At 34.9% G+C, this 23,007-nt stretch overlaps 1 protein-coding gene across 2 annotated transcripts in view; it reads left to right on the top strand.

Annotated features, from left to right (window-relative positions):
- MED13L (mediator complex subunit 13L) overlaps positions 1 to 23,007 on the top strand; it is a 301,400-nt gene that overhangs the window by 34,723 nt on the left and 243,670 nt on the right. For both annotated transcript variants that reach the window (XM_028116491.2, XM_028116492.2), the window contains exon 2: positions 1,804 to 2,041. In XM_028116491.2, the coding sequence (XP_027972292.1) occupies positions 1,804 to 2,041 (238 nt within the window). The remainder of the gene's footprint in view (positions 1 to 1,803; positions 2,042 to 23,007) is intronic.

Below are 23,007 nucleotides of genomic sequence, written 5' to 3' on the forward strand. Positions count from 1 at the left end.
TTACCAGTTATTATTATAAAATAAAAAAGCAGAAGATTGTTTAGTTGTTATGGGATAAATTACGTTTTCTCCAATAAACAATGAATATTATGCAAACGTTAACTTTTTGAAGAATAATTAATATACAAAAATATTTATAATGAGTCAAAAAGCAGGATATAAGACCATGTAATATGGTTCCAAATTAAAAACTGTATATGTACAGAAAAATAGGAAGAACATACATTAAGACACTAATTATTTTTGATGTGATTTTGGAAAATATTCTTGGTGTGATTACTTTTAATTTATATTATTTATTTTTGAACTTAGTGCATTATTCATGTAGTACTTTCATACTCTGAGAAAACAAAGTGGCGTAAAGGGGAAAGCATAAATGATGCCAGTGCTAGCTTTTACTAAGAATATCCATTAGATATTAGATTTGCATATCTCATAATGTGAAAGGATAAGTTACTAAGTGCCGGACAGTTTTAGTTTGGATATTACTATTTTTGGAACCATTTTTTTTTTTTAGAAGTGAAGCATTTGTTTGGGATTGAAGAAAATTGATATTTTTTTTCTTGAATGTGTTCATTATAGTGATTGTTTCAGCACTTTAAATTTGTTTCAGTTACGTTAGAAGATATGGTTATTTTTCTACCCTGTTGTACTTGGTTTTTGAAAAACAACTATTGACAGAAATTGACTTGGGTGGGGGTGGTGAGGGGAAGATGAGTAAGGATCTAATGCAAGGGACACATGGACTGTTTTTGTACAGAATTATGTTAAGAATCCACTTTATTGTCAGTTTTGAATACATAATTATAGTTTATAGCTACTTAAATAAGGAATTCCACTTTTGTTTGTGTTGAAACATCTTTGAATTTTAGTTCCTTAGACCTCTAAGATTTATGAAGTTTTAAAATATAGGAATAATGGAATAAAGATCCAGGTTCTGCTCTCAGCTGGTTTAGTGTCGGTGTTTTAAAATGTGTTTAGAAAACAAAAGACAAAACTACATTAGGGAATTGTTCTAGAAGCAAAGCTTCTTTCTCTGTTACATGCTAAGGAACATGCATAAATTGCTGATAACTGCATCGGTTTCATTAGTAGCTTGCTTTGCTGTTAGTATTGAAGCACTATGGTATTGCAGGCTCACTGCTTTCCTGATTAAAGAGGATTCAAACTGTAGCTTCTGCATGGGAATAAATTGAGATCCTTTGAAAGAAATTACTTCACTTTTACAAACTTACTTTTTAAACTCTTTCCTGATTTCAAAATATAATTTATGGGGCACCTGGGTGGCTCAGGTGGTTAAGCATCTGCCTTCAGCTCAGGTCATGATCCCAGCGTCCTGGATTTGAGCCCCATGTTGGGCTCCCAGCCCAGTGGGGAGTCGTCTTCTCCTTCTCCCTGTGCCTCTCCCCCTACTTGCGTTCTCTCTCTCTCTCAAATAAATAAACAAACTCTTAAAAAAAAGAATTAATTTATGAATCAAATACGGAATAACAAAATAGTTTTATATGTAAGGACTTTATAGTAAGTTTTTGGTAAAAATGGTTCAACTGGAAATAATCGTCATCTGTTTGTTGTAATTTGGTATAATACAAAGAGCTATGTAGAAATCTTGATAGGAAGAAATTATTTTTTCTCCTTTTAAAAATCAAGGAGGATTGACAAAATTATTCAGTGAGAGAAATCTTATCTGAAGTAATGTAAATAGTTATTTTAGCACATTTGCTTGTCCATACAGAAGCTTGTTTTTAGTGTTCTGTGACTAAGAAGAAATATCAAAATCATTGTAATTCTGTTTTTTTCTAGGCTGAACTCACGGGAATCAAATGGCGTAGGTACAATTTTGGAGGGCACGGGGACTGTGGACCCATAATTTCAGCCCCAGCCCAAGATGATCCAATCCTGTTAAGTTTCATCCGTTGTCTGCAAGCCAACTTGCTGTGTGTATGGCGTCGTGATGTCAAACCAGATTGCAAAGAGTTATGGATATTCTGGTGGGGAGATGAACCCAACCTAGTGGGTGTAATACATCATGAACTGCAGGGTAAGCTTTTTGTTTTTTTCTTAAAAACTGTTAACATCATATATATTTTTTTAACAGTAGTAAATTTCAAAAATAATTTATGAAGACTTGCTGAGAAAAATCCAAGTGTTTAAATGGGTGTGTCTCTCAAAAGGAATGTCTTCACTCTTACCCCTCTTCTTTCCACTCCCAGTCCCCCCCACCAAAATCTCTTGTTCTTTCCCAGTCATGCTAGAAACCAGAACCTGTGAACCACTATTAAAGGAAATACTGTGACTCCTAGGTGTTTTTGGGGGGTGGAAACGAGGCAAGATCCACTATTTTAAAACATTAGTGAATTGTGAGTAATTAGCAAGTCAGTGAAATGAACAGAATTGTTTTTTCTTGGATTGTGGCTGTTGTGGTTCATTACCAGCTGAACTCTGGTGGAATATTATAAAGTGATAAGAGAAAGTTAGTACAAGCCTTATTGGACAAAATTATGAGATGACATTGGATAGTATTTTGAAGAAAGATTAATATAAAGAATCCCCGGTCTAATTTTGATATGGCAAGTTTTCCTTTGTTTTGTTTCTGCTTTTTATATAATTAGGTGATTCCTGGAAATACTTGGTCCAGTGTTACCTAATTTTTAACTTCAGATTACATCTGATATCTGGAAACTTTGAATTAATGTAAGAGTTTCATTATTCTAAGTTACTTTTTGTATTTACTGAAGATTTATAACCAGAGGAAATTTTATTAATATTCTTTGCTCAAAATTTTTTACTTCTTTACCTAAATGTTTCCATCTAGTATGCTAAAGAATTTTTCTAGATCAAGATTAATTACAATCCTTACTTAGGGTAGTGTGTTAACTCTTTTTGACCTAAGTCTCCTAGAGCCAACTTTTATTATGTCCAGACTACTCTACGTTTTGTTAGTTTGTGGTTGAAAAAGTTCAGATAGTATTTGAAATGTTTTGTTAGTTGATATATTTAGTATTTTTTTTTTTTTAAAGGAAGGAGTAAAGCTAACTTTATATTTGAGGGCCTATTTGAAGGTGTCTGATTTTGCCTAAAGGATTTCCTGCCAACTTTTGCTTGATACCTTTCTAACTTTGCTTTGCAGCCATTTTTTTTTTTTTTTAATCTGTGATATCCCTTGCCACAACAGCCAGAGGGCAGTAAACTGCAGTGGACTAATTGAGCTGTTTAGCTTATGGTCCATTTGTCTATTCAATACAAACCTTTCTTCCCATAGTTTGTAGAATATTTGGTTTATAAATATAAGAACCCTGTCTGGGTAAGATTGCTTACTTAGCTGGTTAATCAGCAGAATCTCAGAACATAGATACATACCAAAGCTTATTTCATGTAGTTAGCAGGGAACTCAGGTAGAATTAGTTTAAGCACATCTGGATTCCATTTATCAGGATTTTTAAAATAAGATAACCCTAGAAGATAACATTTATATTTGTCCATTTAAGTATGAAAACATATATTTTTGTTCTAAAATTTTTTACACATGTAGTATAGAGGACTATAGCATTTTTGTTTGTTCATCCTATATTTCTCATGATTATTTCTGATTCTTAATCTTCTTCCATTTCTCCATATTCATACCTTATATCTTAACTTTTTGGTCTGGTCTTTACTTGTTAGCAGCACAAATTATCACTTTATAATATTGATGAAACCAAAACCAAACCCAATTGTTAATTAGGCTTATTTACCTGATGTATAAAGTTATTTGTCCATACCAACAAAGCACATAATCAGTGTTCTTAGAATTAAGTTACTGTGTTATTTCTCATGGACTGTGTTACCGAGTTAACAAAAAGATGTAGGCTATTTAAAATTGTTATAGTTGCTTTAGATTGCGCATATATTTCATTGATGTATTAAGTATCTTTTTGGTAAAGAATAAGGAAAGATTGACTTTTTAAAACCTTTTTACAAATCACAGAAATACTACATTTTAATTAGAAAATTAGGAAAACAGAACTGTCAAATGAAGAGAACAAAAATCCTAAAGTCTAACCAGAGTTTTAATATTTGGTATTTTTATGTATAAATGGAATTGGTATCATACTTTTTTGTAACTCTGTTTTTTAACCTGACAATATATTGTGTTTTCTCATGAGAATGATTATTTTTTATTTTTATTTTCTTTCCTATTGAGTCTGAAAACAGTGTAAGCTGTTTATTCTCTTGTGTGCCACCAAGAAAGTAATCCAGTGATGGAACACTCATAACTTTGTTAAGTACATTTATTCTTTCTTGATATGTCCAGTTGGGGAAAGTTACTGGATTAAAGCCTGTGAAGTGTCCATCCCATAGGTAAAAGTGGTTGGAAAGGGTAATTTTATATGGTTCAACCTAATACTAAAAAGTATTTGAACTTAATTAGAAAAATGAGTGGCTTAAGGACAACTTTGTTTCAAGTGAGGGAGAATATGACAGGTAGAGCGATCATGAGAAAAAGATACAAAGGAAATATTTTAATTGGTGGTCATACAAAGTGAGGTTATTTTGGAATCTGTTTTGATCTTTAAAATATGTAAGAGTCATTTCATTTTAGGTAAAATAAATTTTAACAGAACCCTGTAAACATTAAGCATGATGGTACCATTACCGTAACTTTTTCTTTTTTTAAAAGATTGATTGATTGATTGATTTGAGAGAGAGAGAGAGAGACAGCTGAGAGGGAACACAAGCAGGGGGAGTGGGAGAGAGGGAGAAGCAGACTCCCCACTAAGCAGGGAGCCTGACACAGAGCTCCATCCCAGGACACCGGGATCATGACCCAAGCCAAAGGCAGACGCCTAACGACTGAGCCACCCAGGCACCCCACATTTTCTTTTTGTAGGGACATTTTACTGTTTCTTAAAATGCTTTTTAATTACGTTATTTGGTAGTTCCCTTTGTCTTTACGCTGTACCCAAAATAGGATACTGCTAAGAAACCTCACTGTGCAATACGATACCAAAGCAACCGTCTCTGATTTAATGTGTAAAGTAGCTTCCTGGAGAATAATCCTGCAGGATAGACACACAGTTTTAAAATATTATATATTTTTTGTTTAATTGCTTGAAGTATCTATGAAACTGTTGGAAGGAACACTAAAATACATGTATAGCCTGTCCCTGTCACTTGGATAAACACTTTTGGGCCTATGTCTGGGGAAGTGCTATTTGTCTTGCATGGTATAGTAGTTCAAAGCATGGGATGGGTTTGAACCCCTGCTCAGTTGCTTGCTGGCTGTGTATCGTTGATCAGGTAACTTATCCTTGCCTCACTTTCCTCACTGTAAATTGGGTTATAAGGTTAACAACAGTTGAAGTTCTTAGAACAGCAGAGTTCATTTAATTGTAGCTATTACTGTTGCTACTACATTGGCAACCCATTCGTCAAAATTAAAACATTTTGACGGTTTTTAAATGATTGTTTTGTAGAGCATTCAGTGCTTGCTAATGTTCCTCAAATACTAACTTTAGGGGCGCCTGGGTGGCTCAGTTGGTTGAGCGTCTTTGGCTCAGGTTATGATCCCAGGGTCCTGGGATCGAGGCCTGCTTCGGGCTCCCGCTCGGTGGGGAGCCTGCGTCTCCCTCTCCCTCTGCTGCTCCCCCTGCTTATGCTTGCTTTCTCTCTCTCTGTCAAATAAATACAAATCTTAAAAAAAACACAACTAACTTTTAAAGTATGCTTTTGGGTTGGAGTGATCAGATTTTTGAGTTTGAGTTTTAAAATTTAGGTAGAGTAAGAAAATAATAAAATGTCAGAGCAGCAAATATACCACTCCCTGTACATATGCAAATTGTCTAGACTTCTGCTATACATAGTTTCATAATAAACTTAGATAACATTATGAAGAGATCAGAACTTTAAAATGTGACTCTGTTAGATCTCTGTAAGGTAGGTTTGTAACTTTACTGGCTTCTCCACATAATGGTGTTGAAGCAGGGCACTGGCTGAACACAAATATTGTATGTCCTTCCTTGTGTCCATCCATGAGTACCTGTATCTGTGGGTCCAGTTACAGTGTTTTGATGTAATCTCTACCCTTGAAACGTTTAGAGTCTAAAAAGGATATAAGACAAGCACACAAATACATACAGTGCAGAGAGATACTGAAAGTCTGTGTAAGAGAAATGTACTAGATTGCTTTCCCATTCAGTTTTATAAACGCACAACTCTTATAAAATTACACGAGGAACGCTGTGAGCCCTAGTGCCAAGGGTTGATAACCTTCTTGGTTTCTGGTCTGTTTGTTAAACTTCTAACGTTAGGCAAGAGCTGTGATCAGTCCAGGATATGTAAAATGAGTCCTTATACTTAAGGAGCTCACAGTCTTATTGGAGGGTTAGCTAAATAAATCCATACTTATGCTACGATGAAGTAAGCTGTAAATGATCAAGTTAGGGGATCGTGCAGAAGCGTCAGATTCGGTCTTGGGGAACACAGGGTAGGGAGGTGACGGGAAGCCCAGAGACTTGAGGCGCATCTTACTGGATAAGTAGGAGCTACTAGGTTGGGATGGAACTTGTCCTTGTTAGAGGAGGCAGCCTGTACAAAGGGCCTGCTGGCGGTGAGCAAATGGCGTGAAGAGCAGGTTTGTCTGGAGCTTAGGCTATTAGTGAAATAGTCAGGAGAGACTGAAAGACTGGGAAGGTGGGCCATAATGAGTGCATTGACGTAAGGATGAGGAATTTGCACCGAATTTGACAGATTTTGAGGAATTGTTACAGGTTTCTGGTCAGGAAAGGTTCAGACATGATTAGGAAGATAATATACAAGATGAATATGAGCAGAAAGGCAATAATATTGTAATAAATTATTTTATTCTAAATTGAGCTATGAACTTAAAGATTATATGTAGTTTAAGGTACAGATTTATTTAAGTTAAAAAATACCAATGATTACATACTCAACTTTTTGTTAATAGTCTTTGCCAATTTTTTTTTGAAGATTATTTATTTATTTATTTATTTGACAGAGAGCGAGAGAGAGAGACAGACACAGAGAAAGCACAAGCAAGGGGAGCAGCAGAGGGAGAGGGAGAAGCAGGCTTCCCGCGGAGCAGGGAGCCCAATGTGGGGCTCGATCCCAGGACCCTTGAGATCATGACCTGAGCCGAAGGCAGATGCTATGCCAAACTGACTTTTCCTAATCTACCAAACAAAATTATTTTATAAACACAACCTTCTGGCCATTTCATTGCTTATTAGTCAGTGGTAGGAAAGACATTCTATCCTGAAACCCCAAATTAGTACAGTGGGCAAATACATACTTCTAGGAACTAAAGATGGCTTGACCAAAAGCATTTAAGAGTCCCTGGTCCAGAAGGACAAGTATTATTTATATATGGCCTAGTGTGTGCTTAGTAATGCTTGTTAAATGAGTGAATGAAGCCCATCTTACATAGTTCTGACATAGCATAGTATTGTACTCTCAGAACGTTAACTTTAAATAATTTGATGTTGTGAAAGAGATTGAAACCTAATTAAAAATAAGGCATTAAATATCCATTTTATTTTGTATATGTTCTATAAAGAAACCTAGCTGTAAATATGCACTGTCTTTAATTTTAAAATTCATCTGTGCTGTCCCTTTTCCTTTCGATTATTACAAATAGATAAATGTAAATTATAATAGGGATACATCTGTCTACCTCTAAAAAATGATTGTCCCAATATCGTATTGGAAGCCTTAGGAATTGGCGCTACTGTCAATGTAGAGGCAGATTGGTACCCTTTGTTGTTGCATTTATAGTCATAAATACTGCTTTTTTATTTTTCGGGGTGCCGCCACCTTTGCCAGGAGGTATGGGCAATTGCAAAAACAGCATTAGACATTACAGAGCTAGGAAAAAGGGATCTTATTTTCTAATAGTGACCAGTGTAAGATAATTTAAGATACTGTGATACTGTCGCATATACCACCGAACTGATTGCCAGTCTCTGGAAAGAGAAGTGGGCATTTTATAAGGATGGAGGAAGGCTGAGAGAAGAGAATGGAGAGCCAGTTTGCTAGTACTGTAATCTGTACATATAGATTATAACGTACATCTGAAATGATGGGATTGATAGAACCTTTATTTAGCTATCTGCAAGACAGAACCTAATTCCCTCCTCAGCTTTTTCTTTTGAAAAATATTTACAGGTGTACACATACGTAACTATTTTTCTGGCTAAACCATTTGAATGTAATTTCTAGACTTCATGAACCTTTACCACTAAATACTTCATCACGTAACTTCTATGAGAATGTAGGACATTTTCAGTGATACTGATGTAGTTTTTGCTCTGTCAAGTTTTCCATATTCTGAATTTGTTTCCTCATGATTACACTCAGGTTAGACGTTTTTGACAAGAATATCAGTCAGTGATGAGTACTTCTGTGGCATCCCGTCAGAGGCACATCATGTCAGTTTGTTCCAATATTGATCTTACTAATTTAATGTTTGATTACTTGGTTAAGGTAGTGTCCACCAGAATTTTCCTGTGTAAAGATACCCTTTTCTTTTTGAAATCGTTAGGTAAATTTGGGGCGAGATTTTGAGACCCTGAATATTCTTTTCCCTAGCCCACTTTTAACTCTGGCTTGAGGAATAACCTAACTTTGAGCTATTTAAAAACAACAGAGATCAAACGAAGACAACATTCTTGAGTAATAGGAAAGGTAGGGGAACAGAGGAGAGGAGAAGGAAGAAAAGCCTGGGGTAGCTAACCAAGGCAGATTATGATGGTAAAGTCAAACTCTGAAAATTAATAGCCTACTGCTGAGCACACTGAAAGGTGTTGACATTGAATTTTCTAAAATCATTAAGTATATAGGAATATACTACACCTATATCTTACAGTCTGTGAATTTTCAGTTGGATTTTGATTTATGGTTATCTTTGACAAAATGAAATAATTTCAGTCAACATTGTGAATGGCTTTATTCTCAATTGAAATGAAAAAAAATGGCTTTTTGTGAAAGTAGTGATCCTTTTACATATAAAATTGACAGGAATGAACCTATTTCTAGGTAAAATGTCATTCAGTTTCAAATTTCTTCTAAAGAGATTATCTCATCCCTGACTTTTTTCACCTGGTTTTTATATTTGTTTTTTTTTTTCATTATTGGTGGTCAGTTTATGATTCACTGAAGTTAATCTCTGATTAAATTGGAAAATATATATTTTTTTATTTATTGTTTGGGTTTATTTTTCAAGTGTAAGATTCTGGTGATTTTAAAAACAGGTGAATCTTTCTGCAGCATTCTAGATTTGTAGTACTTTACCTATCAACATTTATATGGAGATTTTATTACATGGCATTAATTCTTGAGATTAACACCGCATTGCTGAAAAGTTTTACTTTAACTTCCATGTTTGTTGTTGTTATGTATATAATAGAAGAATACATTTGTATTTCATGAGCACAAGTACTTTTAGGGAAAACATTTACTCGGTGGAAAATGGTAGCTATTTCTAAATAGTTTATGAGCTAAGTATTCCTAGTTTTCACTGGATCTAAATTATTCAAGTTTTGATACAAAATTTCCGACTTTTAAAATAGTTACACTGTGTTCTCTTTTCTCATGTGTAGTTTTAAAAGAATTCGTTTGCTAAAGTATAAAATAGTAATAGTTTTCATTGATGATTATCCAAATGATTCCAGTGCATATTTAACTGAAATAATAGATTTAATAGAAAATTGTAAGTTATATTCTTAAAAGAGAAAATGGAATACTTATTAATACTTTTGTAAGCAACACGTTTATATTGTAAAGTTATGATACGATTTAGAATTCTTTCATATGAAGAATAGAAAAAGATCTAATGGATTAGATAGAATTATTAAGCTAGACGTGCTTGCAATTGAGAGAACAAGCTAAAGTCTAACTGTGGAATGTAAATAAAATCGATGTGTTACCACAGGCAACTTACTGAACCGTGTAATTAGCTTTTTCTGTGAAAAATGAGACATTTATACTGAGATTGTGGTGAAATAGCATGTAAAGGGCTTATGTTCTAATGATATGAAAATTAAACAGTTGGTAAAAAATTATAATTTAAAGATTGCTGCTTCAGGGAAAAGTTTAATCATTTGGTTTTTAGGGGGGATTTATGTTTTGGTAAGTAAAGGCATTACAGTCCAGTATTTTTACATTGATACGAAGTCCCCTATTTGCATAACGTAAACCTGAGTAAAGCCCCCATTAATGAGGGATTAAAGTCACCACTGGAACAGGTAGGATTGAGAATTAACCTGAAGTTAGAGAAACCAGTATTTGGTGGTGTTACAGTTTTTCCTCCCTTTATATGTAAGGAATTTTAGTGATGGATATATTGTGACTGATAGAAAAGTATTTAGGCTAGTAATTTTAGGGATAGCTTATTTGATACCCGCTCCCTTTGTGTACGTTGTATTTCAAAATCTTGTTCTTTAATAGAAAATTTAAAGATTTAGAAGAGGTTCTTATACATTAAAGTGGTATAAAGATTTCTTTGCCCCATAATACAGTTTCTTTGTTTTATCTCTTTTTTTAGGGAGGTTAACATAAGAATATGAATGTGGCAAATTGGAGAAAAAGTTTATGAGTACAATTTAATGGCCTAATTAATTCCAGGAAAAATTATATATTTGAACATTAAAATTGAATGAGGTAGAGATATAAAATTAAATATTCAGAGAACAACACCTTTTGCTGCAGAATTTGCAAGCAAATACATTACTGACATGAATTTACAAGCAAATTCATTGCTGATACATTTAGATGGCATCATGTCAGTTCTACTGTTTATAGTATTTTATACAGGAGATGAAGTAAAAAGTCCCTGCAGTGAAATTGGGCTTTTCTTAAGGAAGGAGGAAGGTGAGAATGGATCTCCGATGTCATCATTGGGAGGATTCAGAGAATGTCCTCTTCCATTTATGCTGTGAAATTAGCATGGACAGACGGGAACTGAAGCTTAGAAAAAGCCCGTGACTTCATCATGTCACTAGTTATGGTGGAACCCAGACCCATAATTTGTACCTTTTAAAATCAAAACCAGGGGCGCCTGGGTGGCTCAGTTGGTTAGGCGACTGCCTTTGGCTCAGGTCATGATCCTGGAGTCCCAGGATCGAGTCCTGCATCAGGCTTCCCACTCAGTGAGGAGCCTCCTTCTCCGTCTAACCCTCCCCCCTCTCATGTACTCTCTCTCTCTCTCTCTCTCTCATTCTCGTTCTCTCAAATAAATAAATCTTTAAAAAAAATAAAATCAAAACCATTATTTGGTTGCAAAGCTATATATAACATGAAACTATGTGATTGTGCCATGTAAAATGAGTCAGTCAAGTTTCCCAAACCGTTTTAAATAAAACCCACATAACTATTCCAATTCTATTTATATCAAATCAAATCTATTTCCTGTACTTACAGAAAGAATGCTGGCTTGAACAATACTGGACAGAGGACCTATCTTTTTTGATTTTAAATGTTTTCTGTGACACTTGGCAAATGTTGGTTCCAATAATGTCGGCTCATAAACATTTAGTCTAGATCCCCTTAACTGAGCACACACTAAAGATAAAGGGAAAATAAAAATAAAATAAAAATAGTTTTGGAGTCGTAAAAACTTGACATGAATATAAACCATTTGAATTTAGTTTATATGAGATTAGCATTTGTTGTTACAAAATACTTTATTGAAGTAACTGAGACAATTATTTCTCTGTTGTCATTAAGAGGTGTTTTTCTCCCTTCTCTTCTTATAGATCTATTATCATAGGTATGTATTTTGAAAAACCACAGTAAAAGAACAGGTTAACTGGTGGGGGAAGCAGGAGGTGGTTGCTGAGGCTATCATTTAGTTATTCTGGGCCTGTTTAAAGTGTGGTAGACTAAACCAGTTTATAGGTGTCTGTGTTTAACATTCATGAATAATTGTTTGAAAAAGTATTTACAGATGGTTTCTATTTTGTTTTGTTTTACAATGTTTGAGCAAATGGCAGCTAGAACTTGGTATAGATCTACTCAGCCATCAGTATCACTGGGAACTAAGATTTTTTTCTTTTAAAAGAATATTGTAATGGTAGAAATAATACATACATACGCTACTGCTTCTGCATCCCAAAAGTTCCCCACAGTTTCGCAGTCTTTTTTAAGTACTAGAGAATTATGAAATTAGACTCTGTTGCTCTAAATATTTTGTGTCTGATGCTGTCCTGATACTACCTGAATAGATGCTCATTGAATATCATTATGGCTAGGAAGTGTTCGATAATTTCTTTTAAAGCTCCATCTGTGTAAATATTTTTGAACAATTTTCTACAAGTACTGGGCCACATACCTATTTCTTATAAACCCGACATTGATAAAATGCACTCTTTGTATAATTCGGTCTTGTTTTGATACTGGCTCTTTCATATTGTGATTTGGCAGTGAGTTCAACAGAATAAGCATTATCCTCTTGAGACCCATCTAGGATTGAACTAAAGGGCTTCTACAATATCCACATGATCATACAATTAGTTCTTTTTTTTTTTTTTTTTGGTGCTGTGATAGTGTAACTGAATATGAGCTGGTTGCCAGGGTATTGTGGCAGAATAATACCCTGCAGTTTGTAGTTAATCATGCAGCAGAACTGCCTTGATAAAAAAAAAAAAAATTAAGAATAAGATAAAAATTGGATGAAGACAAAGTATCTTTGTGTTGAAAAAGATTGCATGTATAGAATGGTAAAGTGAAGGTTAGAGCATTCCCAAATCTTTTATTGGAAACTTCGTCCGCATATTTAATATAATATCACAAGTAACATATCTTCCATTAAAAAAATATGTTTATTTATGGCTTTGCTACTCCTGGAGGAGATAAGACTTCTTGCTAATCTTCTTGAAGGCTTACTCTCTGACACCATTAGGAGATATGCAAGTATCTGTGGAATGACTCCCTGAATCAGGAAGTGTGAAAAACCTTGTCAAGATGAGGTTTCTTCATTAAGATTGTTTTTTCACAGGTAATCTTGGACTTATTAAACATAAGTGATTTTGATTTTAATGTTTGCTCTTTTAAGAGGGCATGTTATTTACATTGAAATATATTTAGTCTAAATTAGAAAAATGTAGCTATTCTCGGGTTGGTTTCAGGCACTATATTTTTAACTTATTTTAAAAGTCACCTAGTAGATATTAATAATGGAAAGGATGTCTGCCTTGACATCCTTGGAAAAAAACTATATACAACTCTGATTGTTTAAGGAGGAAATAACATTTGTTGACAGTGACTCTGTTATGGAAAAATTTATCATGCCATTTACTGGTTTCATGAAGAGTGTAACAAAGAGGGGCTCTTGATTTGAATAGCAGACATGGCTGGGACAATTATCCCCATTGCTAAAGCAAAGGCTTCATTAACCAGAACTCAGTTAGCCAAAGCCCTCAAACACATTTGAATGTATATCCCCCTGGCCCCCAACCCATCCTCAGTAAGCACATAACCATTTTATAAAAAAAGGTTAAATGACCTAACCATAGTATCATCAGTGATTAGTCCAGATATGCATAGATAGCAGTTTGATTCCCAGTATGGTTGAGGAAATGAGCTAGAAGATCCTCAGGGGGCAAAAACATTTTCATGGGATGTCCTGAGGTCACTACTCATTCAGCTCAGTTGCCCACACATTAAAATGTATAGTATTGTCTAACAGTGATAAAATAATATATGAGAAAATGTTTTCAAATCATTCTTTGAGCTTTATAAACATAAAGTGTTACACTAATTAATCTTTAATATTTACAGTTACCACCATGTATTTATTCAACAGATTCAGAAGTGAATCAGAAACATACTCTTGTTTTTTAGAAGCTGACAAATAGGGGGGATAGCATTTGTACATAGGGTATTATTACAGATGTCCTAAGAGGGACCACACAGTATTTTTTCAGTTATACAGAAGGAGGCAGAGCCTCGATGAAGAGTTAATCTTGAGCTGAGCCTTAAAGAATGAGTTGAATTTTGGTGTTTGGACATATGGCTATGTTAGAGCAAGCACACTTCATGTATATGGAATGGCATGTGTAAGGATGTAGAGTAGGAAAGTTTGGGATATCTATTTAGGAAGAGTCAAAGATGAGAAGTTGATTGAAAATGCATATTTATGCTTGATGGTGATGGAGCTTAAACCCTAGGCCAAGGAGTTTGGATTTCATAGGTAGTTGGGTTTTTTGAGAGTTTTTGAATAGGATTAGAGGGAAGACTCTCTGTAGGCTGCATGGCAGATAGGACCTGCACCTGACTGTTGCTTATTATTGTAATTCCAGGACCAGCATAATTCCTGGCATATATTTGTTGTGAATAAATTAGTGAGTAAATGAATGAGTGTAATAGGAGTTTGTGTAAACACTATTAGTGTGTCACCATTGAATACTCTGAAGTCCTCCCAGTATTTTGGATCACAGGGGAAAACGTGCTGTTGTTTAAAGAACACTTATGACTGCATTTGAAAGATTTTTTTTTGTTGTTGCATTGATTTCTTTTTAACTGTATATTGAAAAGACAGTGTTATAGTTTTCTTCCTTTTTTTTGCAGTTGCTTATTTTTATAGTCTGCAGTTTAGTTTTAAAAGTTTTTATTAAAATTTATTGACTAATTTTCCATAAATTATTTCCATTAGTGTTGTAGATAACAGGTCGTTTGGGCAGTTGGCAGAAAGCTTGTGTTCTAATTGTCTTGTAGAACAGAGGCTGTGGGAGAGTACTGTTTATTGGGTAAAAGTGCTTAATGGTATTTATGCGTCAGAAGCCTTGTTAAATTATAAATACATCATGGATTGAATGACCTGGGGTGTCCTAAATATGTTATAAATTGCCAGCTCAACACTAGAGTTGATATTTGCTACACAGGAAAGATTAGCTAACATTGCTTTGCTGGGGCTCTCTCTGGAAATTGCATGTTTTCACTATAGAATCCAGTTGACTGAAAGCTTTCATTGAGCTTTCTTTCTCTTACCCTGAAATCCTGAATTAATTGCTAACTTTTTAAGATATAATGATTATAGACTACATGGTAAAAGGAGATATAGTATATAATTTAAGCAAACGTTTTCAATGAAATCCTTTAAATAGCCACTTTTTAGTGTTAGTATACATCTTTTCTATTGTTACAAAGATAGCCTTTTGGTTCTATCAAATATTAAGATAGCAAGTTAGTACTTTACAAGTTCTGTAATTTTAAATGGCATTTTTCAAAAACTAACAAAATCGATCTATCTCGTCCAAAGATACTTGCAAACACACACATATACCTGCAGTAGCTTGAATTTCCTGTATTGGTTGAAATTTCCATTTGGCAACACATGGAATGCAGCCGCATCTCCCAGAGGATGCTTGAAGAGTCTTTCCATCATTAGTGAATCACACTTTCTTGGCCAGGAGTCATCTATCGTTCTCTTTTTCCATTTGTGACTTTAGCTGGCATTCATTGGAAGTATAGGTTATGGATTGTGGATTACTCCCTCCTATTCACCCTCAATCATGTATCCAAAATGGAACAGAGGCCAGGAAGAAATTTACCACTCTTCCGTTATATTTTACCTTTGAGAGGTAGAGACCATAATATAAGTATGGTAAGTTAACTAAAAATGAATGTTCATACCATGCCTCCTCCTGTTTTGTGTCATCATAGACAGGCCATTTAAATTTGCTCGTCTTTTATTCTTATCGCTAATATGGGAATTACAGCTTTATTTTATGATACAACATGAAGTGAATATGAAAAGCTCATAGATTTAAATGCTGTGTAAATGCATTTCATAGTCATACTTTTTCTTTAATGAACCTCACTATCAAACTATTTAGATCTTCATGAATTTATTTTACAATTAAGTTTTGGTCATAATTTCTACCTGTGGAGAAAAGTTGAATTCTTTTTCACTTGGCATTGTCAATAGTAATTAAATTATATATAGGCATTTGATTTTTAAAAAGTATCTTGTAACTAATCATTTTCTGGCTTTGGCTATTCGGGGATGGTTGATAATATCTCTGCCTTTTCTCCTAAAGGGATTTTAGAATAAAAAATTAAAATTATGTTCCATGTTGTTTTAAATAGGATTGTGGCCTAATCCTTAAAAATTTTAGTGAGTGTGTGCTATATGTTAATTATCAATGGACTGTTGTGTTTTGGATTTTTTATTCACTATTACATACACAGACTTAGCAAGAATATTGGATTAACAAGGATTACTACTCCCATTCAAGTTGCATGCCATAATAAGTCCATTTCCCTTTCTACATTTGTTTTTCTTATTTGCAGAATAGTTTTTATTTATGCTTATTGTGCCTAATTTTATAGTAGCAATAAACTGAGAATAAATGATAGCTTGAAATAGTTATATGTTGAAACTGGGAACCAGACAATAATCAAATATTTATAGTTCACTTGTTATGTGCTAGGCATCATGCTGGGTGCTTGATGATCAATCTTGCAGTTGAAAGTAGTTTTGAATTTATTCTTTCTGAATCTCAACTTGAATGATTTACAGGGTTTAAGATTCTGCTGATTTAATAAACACAAAACACCTTGTTTTGTTCATTTTATTAACAAATTCATTTTAAATTCATTTTCATTTGGTATGTAGGACAGATTTAGTAGTTATGAAATATCAGCCTTTGCCATTTCGAGATTGTTAATTTAACTAGTTGGACACTAGAGGGACTGCAGACTAATCACTGGCTTTTTATTTCAGTAGTATATTAGTTGGGATGCTTTATTTCAACAGTGGAGCTACACAGCTTTTCCCAGCTTTTTAGTTTTCCCAAAGTTAGGTATTGTGCCCCAAATTTACCTGGTCACTTACTTGGTTAATTCTCAAGTGTATGGACTATAAAATTTAGCCTCTGCCAGTTTAGGTATATCAATGCAAAAGACTTTTGGTTGGTTATGGGCTCTTTTTAAGCTCAGTTTATGTGTTTAGATGTCCTGCTGAAAGAAATGGGAAATCTGGGAGCGAGCTGTGTAAATAACGAGTTCCCAGCTTTCTCTTGGAAATCTATGAGTATGGGAACATAGCGTTTGGGAAAAGTGAATATTCTTTGGAACCGTAGTTTAGATTATTACTTTATGGAGATTTTCAATGATTTTATGATTATTGGATATGAATTTTGTGAAAAGATTTCTTAGGTTATAATAGCACTGACAAGTAGGGTAAGATAATCTATATAATACAGTTTTAGTCCAGGTATTATTAGTGTTACAGATAATTTTGCTGTTTCACACAAAAGCTGTTTGGCAACTGAACTTAATTGGATAAGAACTTTCTGGATTTAGGTCTTTAGGCATTAAAAGGTTGAACATTTCTTGACAAAGGACATTTTACTCTTAAAATAATTTTACCTGGAAATGGTGTAGATTTTAAATTACAAAAATTTAAATTAATATGTATACAATACATAAGTGCTTCTGGAAGTTTGGTTTGATGGTTATCTGGTGATTTTAATTGAGGTCACATTAGGAACATAAAAAAATGAATCAGTCTTTATCTCTTTGTTAAAGAAGTCCTAAAGATCACTTAGAGATGCATAGAATGAGATTGATATAGAGATCTTTATTTTCTTCTGAAATAAACTTATTTCTTCATTTTTATATATTATAATACTAATCTATCAAGTTGGCCCCCTGAGTAGTTACAATACTAGAACACTGGTAAAAATAACATCTGCCTTTACCTTTGTTTGCTAGGTTTTTTAAAATATGGCAGAAATATTATTACATAAAGGTAATTTAAATTTAATTCTTCATGTTTATGAGTAGGTACCTTCCTCTTTATTTCATTTTACTCAATTATATGTTTTTAAAACTCAGTATAAATTAAAAATAAGTTCAGTTGTAGGAAAAGAAAATTTTAAATGTCCATCTCTTTATTATTGATATTCTTTCTGCTTCCAGAATAGTTTGAACTAAAATGATTTATGGAATTGGCTTTTATAATTTAAATATCCCTTGACACTAATTTGTAAGAACTCTGATAATAAAGTATACATTTGGTTAGATCACTTAAAAATTGGATATATATCCAGTTCATTTGTGTTCCTGTTATAATTGAAAAAGTCTTTAAAGTTGTCCTTTGTTGGGTTTTGGATTTCTGAAAATAGTGAAGAAAATATAAGTTACCACTGAGTTATAAATGTAGTCAATTCTTTGGAAAAACTATCAGTTGACTCTTTCACTGCTAGTCTTTAAGTGCTTTGCATAATGCTAATAAGTACTTTGTTACAGATTTTGTGTTGGGTTATTTGGAGAAGAAATTTGAAATTAGAGAGTCTTTTGTAGCTTCATTATTCTTTTCTCAAAAGTATGCTCTCAGTGTCACAAAAGACAAAAAATGCTGATGTGTTAAGTATGAAACTGTTTTCTGAAGATTGAATTTCTGGAAAATGCCAAAAAGTACACAGAGTACTGAACCGTGAATTCCAGAGTTAGGATAAAGTCATGTTGGATATAAAAAGCATGTTTTTGTTGTAAATGTTGGCTAGTTGACATGGTTTTAATTGGCATTGCAGGAATCATCTTCAGTTGTTTTGAACAGAGTAAAATCTTAACCTCACTTTGTTATATTTAAGGGGGAGTGGGCAATGATTGCTCAGTGTATTAGACAATAGATTTAAAGAGTTTTCACTTTATAGAATTAGATTAAAGGTAAGATTAAGAACACTATTAAGGAAAGTTAGAAAATATAAAAATCTTTTATTCTGTGTTTCCGGTTTTTACAAAAAGTATTTGAAGTCAGTTTCATCACTGAATGCCTCTTGGTTAGGATTAAAACCAGTCATTCCTAAAGTGATCTGACAAAGGTTTAATTAGAAAAAGGCTACTTAGGGGGGCGCCTGGGTGGCTCAGTCGTTAAGCTTCTGCCTTCGGCTCAGGTCATGGTCCCAGGGTCCTGGGATCGAGCCCCGCATCGGTCTCCCTGCTCCGCCGGGAGCCTGCTTCTCCCTCTCCCACTCCCCCTGGTTGTGTTCCCTCTCTCCCTGTGTCTCTTTCTGTCAAATAAATAAAATTAAAAAAAAAAAGTCTACTTAGTAGCTAGTTATGCTACTGCATCTCTGTATGTTATGGAATGTCTTTTATAACTTGGAGGAGGGAAGCGTGGAATTCAGTTCAGCAGCATTCGTTGAGTGCTGTGCGCTGGGCCGTGTGCTGGGGATGAGTGGTCACTGCCTTCTGGGAGGTAGAAGTATGTAATTAGTTGTTCAGTGTTCCCAGAAATTTAATTAATGAAAATCTGAATTTAGGGCACCTTATTTTAGTATAATTCTCAGGGTGCTTGTTTTAGTGGATTCTTTTCACTCTTGCTGTGTCTTTTTGTCAGTTCAGTCTTCAGGTATTATTGTACTTTGGACATGGGCCATATGATGTGCTGGGTATTTGGCATTTACTGATAAACTGGACAGCTCAGTTCTTAATCTCTCAGAGTTTATCCTTTAGTGGGACAAGTAGATAGACAGGTAGGTACAAAACAGGGTGATAAATGTTCTGATAAGGGATAGTACTTTTGCTCTGTTCATGTTGTTTCCTCCTTCAGGTTCTTGTTCCTACTGTGACATCAGGGATTTGTTTCTTCAGTTTAAAATGTTAAAACTAAGGTTTTTTTGAGTTTTGTCTTTTGTAAGATGCTAGTACCTTGGGATGATAGAAAGATGATCTAGATAAGTAAGGCAAGCTTAATGCTGGTAAGTGAGGCATGTTGGACAAATAAAGGCTTTGTTTATTTATTGAGTGGGAAAAGGATGATGGGACTTTACTAATCTTATGTTTGAAACTCAGGGGGGACATAGTTACTGTTCAAGACAGCTAAATTTGCAGGTACAGAATAGGAAGTTTAAAAAAAATTGCTTAGTAATTTATCTCTTCCCACATCCCAAGATTAACTTTTTCTGTGTTGCATCCTTAATACCACAAGGCAGTTGCTTATACAAACTCAACTTTTCTCACTGGGCTCCTGCTTCTATCCTGTAGACTTTGTTATCTGCATCCAGGTGGGTAGGTGCCCAGGCAGCGTGTTAGTACTGCTTATATGCTTTCCTAGGCAGTAATAGTCATCATAGGGTAAGAGCAGGCACTTCAGCACGGTTGAATGTGGGTCTTCAATTAATATTCTGTCAAGTTAAAGGGAAAGACTTCCCAATTTACCAGTTTTGTTAAAAAAAAAAAAATCAAAGGATTAAAGTTTTCTTCATTGAGGGGAAGACGGTGGGTTTTGCCCAAAGTTTTCTGTCCTTAATGTCAACTTTGCTGTCATATATTATTATGTCATGTTTCTACATATTGCATATACCAGATCTCTTTGCTAGTTAGATACATCTTGGTTGGGGATTTTCAGTGTCAGACACAATAAGAGCACGTTATTCTTCGCTGCAGTTACTATCTCTCAAAACACCAAATTTCTCTTGACCTGCTGTATCCCTTATATTGAGTAGGATGTTGATGAGTGTGGGAACAGAGAAGGAGGAATGAGCATGCATCCTATATTGACCAGTAAAGTGACCTTTCGTAATTTTGTCCCCAATATTTAAGTCACCAATAAGTATATGTTTAAATTTGGTGTTGAAGCAGCCTTTCCCATGGTTTTCACTTTTTCCAACTGCTTTGAGATCTTCCTTTACGCAGCTTCCTTCTAGAAGAAGCATCTATGTCACCTTCTTTCCTGAGCCAAACATTGATTCTTGAAGGTCTTAGATGCCAGTAGGAGTGATGACTATCAGTAACAATAATGCACCCTATCATGTCGTAGGAACCATAGTGGAGCTACAGATAAAGTGCTCTGGGAGCTTGGAAGAGTAGAGATGACCTGCAGCTACTGGGATGAGGTGACTCTCATGGAGGAAGTGGCATTTAAAATGATGCTTTAGAGAGCTGAACTAGGACTTGTGGGCTTCAGGGCAGGAAGGAGAAAAGATGGTCTACTAAAAAAGTGACTAGCAGTAGAGAAGTACTGGTCATAGTTAGAATTTCAGCTTGGCTGTTGAGAAGGATATGATAAAGAGAAGAGGAAGAAGTAAATTTGGAAAGGTAGTTTGAATCAGATTATGGGGGAACTTGAATACTGAATTAAGGCCTTACCACCATTCAGTAGATTATTAGCGGGCTCTCTTAGAGAGTCTTGAGCAGTGAGAAGGATTAATCTGGGCTGCAACATGTTAAATAAATTGGACCAAGGAAGTTGGTGGTAAGGAGAATATTAAGTCTGTTCCACCATTCTAGATAAGATACCGTGAAGACCATTAAACGGCTGTTTTGTATATTTTTAAACATACCTGTTTTTTTAAAAAAGATTTTATTTTAGAGAGAGAAAGTGAGAGTGCGTGCGAGTAGGGGGAGGAGCAGAGGGAGAGGGAGGGAAACTCAGGCAGACTCCCTGCTGAGCATGGAGCCCGACTTGGGGGCTCCATCTTATGACCCTTAGATCATGACCTGAGCTGAAATCAAGAGTTGGATGCTTCACTGACTGAGCCACCCAGTTGGGTGCTTCACTGACTGAGCCACCCAGCCCCTCACATCTGGTTTTTCGATTCTTAAATATTGAACTTTTGGGGTGCCTGGGTGGCTCAGGTGGTTAAGCGTCTGCCTTCAGCTCGGGTCATGATCTCAGTGTCCTGGGATTGAGCTCCACTGGGCTCCCTGCCCAATGGAGAGTGCTTCTCCCTTTCCTTCTGCCCCTCCCCCCGCTCATGCGTGCGCGCGCTCTCTCTCTCTCTCTCTCTCTCTCAAAATAAGTAAATAAAAACATCTTAAAAAAATTGAACACTTGTTTAAAGGAATTTTAATTTATTGATATTAAAATTTACCCGAAGTTTAGGGGAAGAGGCTGGATTCACATTTATCCAAAAAATGTACTTGGAACAATTATTCTTTCCTAAATATTGTGCTAGGCATTGTGGATCTATAATATTTTTATATAGATTTTGATAACTTGTAAAATTAAGGATGTCTTGAAAACATGCACTATTTAAAAGTAGTCATGTGATTGGTGGGCTTCCTTATATTTTCAGAAGAGTGTAAATTTAGTTTATCAGTCCATTAAAAACATACATCTGTGGGGGTGCCTGGGTGGCTCAGTCAGTTAAGCTGATTTCAGCTGAGGTCATGATCTTTGGGTCCTGGGATTGAGCTGGCTTTGGGCTCTGCACTCAGTGGGGAGTTTGCTTCTCCTGCTCCCTCGTGTGTCTTTCCCCCCTTTCTTTCACATAAGTAAAATCTTAAAACAACAACATACATCTGTGGGGCGAAAGTTAATTATGTATGAGGATTTCTTTTTTTAGCAATAAAGTATTACAGAGGTAACCAAATACATGTTTGGTTACTTGATAGAAATTGCAATGTGTTAGATAAAAGGCATTTAGTGATAACATACAGTGGGCTGTTTTATTTACTTTTAAGCATGTTGAATGAAATGATTTTGAGCTACCCATTTTACATTCCTGTCTAAGTTGTTTGAAAGAGACCGAGAGAAAGAAGCTGTTGCTGAAAATCGCATTTTCCTTCGATATTGTTGGTGCCATGATAAACAGGGAGAACTTTTAGTGTTACTTACATTTCCTCCGCGTGTGGGATGAATACAAATACAGTATTGAAATTTTGATTTTGTGTGAATTAGGTTTTTAGTTAGTATTTTGAAAATATTTGATGTAGCCTCACACCTTTGAAATAGGGTTGCAAATATTCCTTTCCTCTTTCCTTTTTCTTTTTCTTTTCCTCCCTCCCCCCCTTTTAACCTTTTTACAGTCTAAGGGAAAATAAGATAGATGGTTTCTTGGTAAGTAATTCCAGTTTCATTAAATGGCTCTTGACTCCCAGTACTGAGTTATTGCTTAACAAGATGAGTCAGATGGTCCCAGAAACACTTTTTTTTGGTTACCATGATTACAGCATATTGGCAGGATTTTATTATATTTTGTAGTTGTTATTTAATCTGGTCTGTTGATTAAAAAAAAAAGTATAGAACTTTGTGTCCAGGGGACTTGTTTACATCACTAA

Source organism: Eumetopias jubatus, unplaced genomic scaffold (assembly GCF_037043125.1).
Source record: "Eumetopias jubatus isolate StellerSeaLion01/CBP00866 unplaced genomic scaffold, mEumJub1_p1.0 scaffold_16, whole genome shotgun sequence".
NCBI lineage: Eukaryota > Metazoa > Chordata > Mammalia > Carnivora > Otariidae > Eumetopias > Eumetopias jubatus.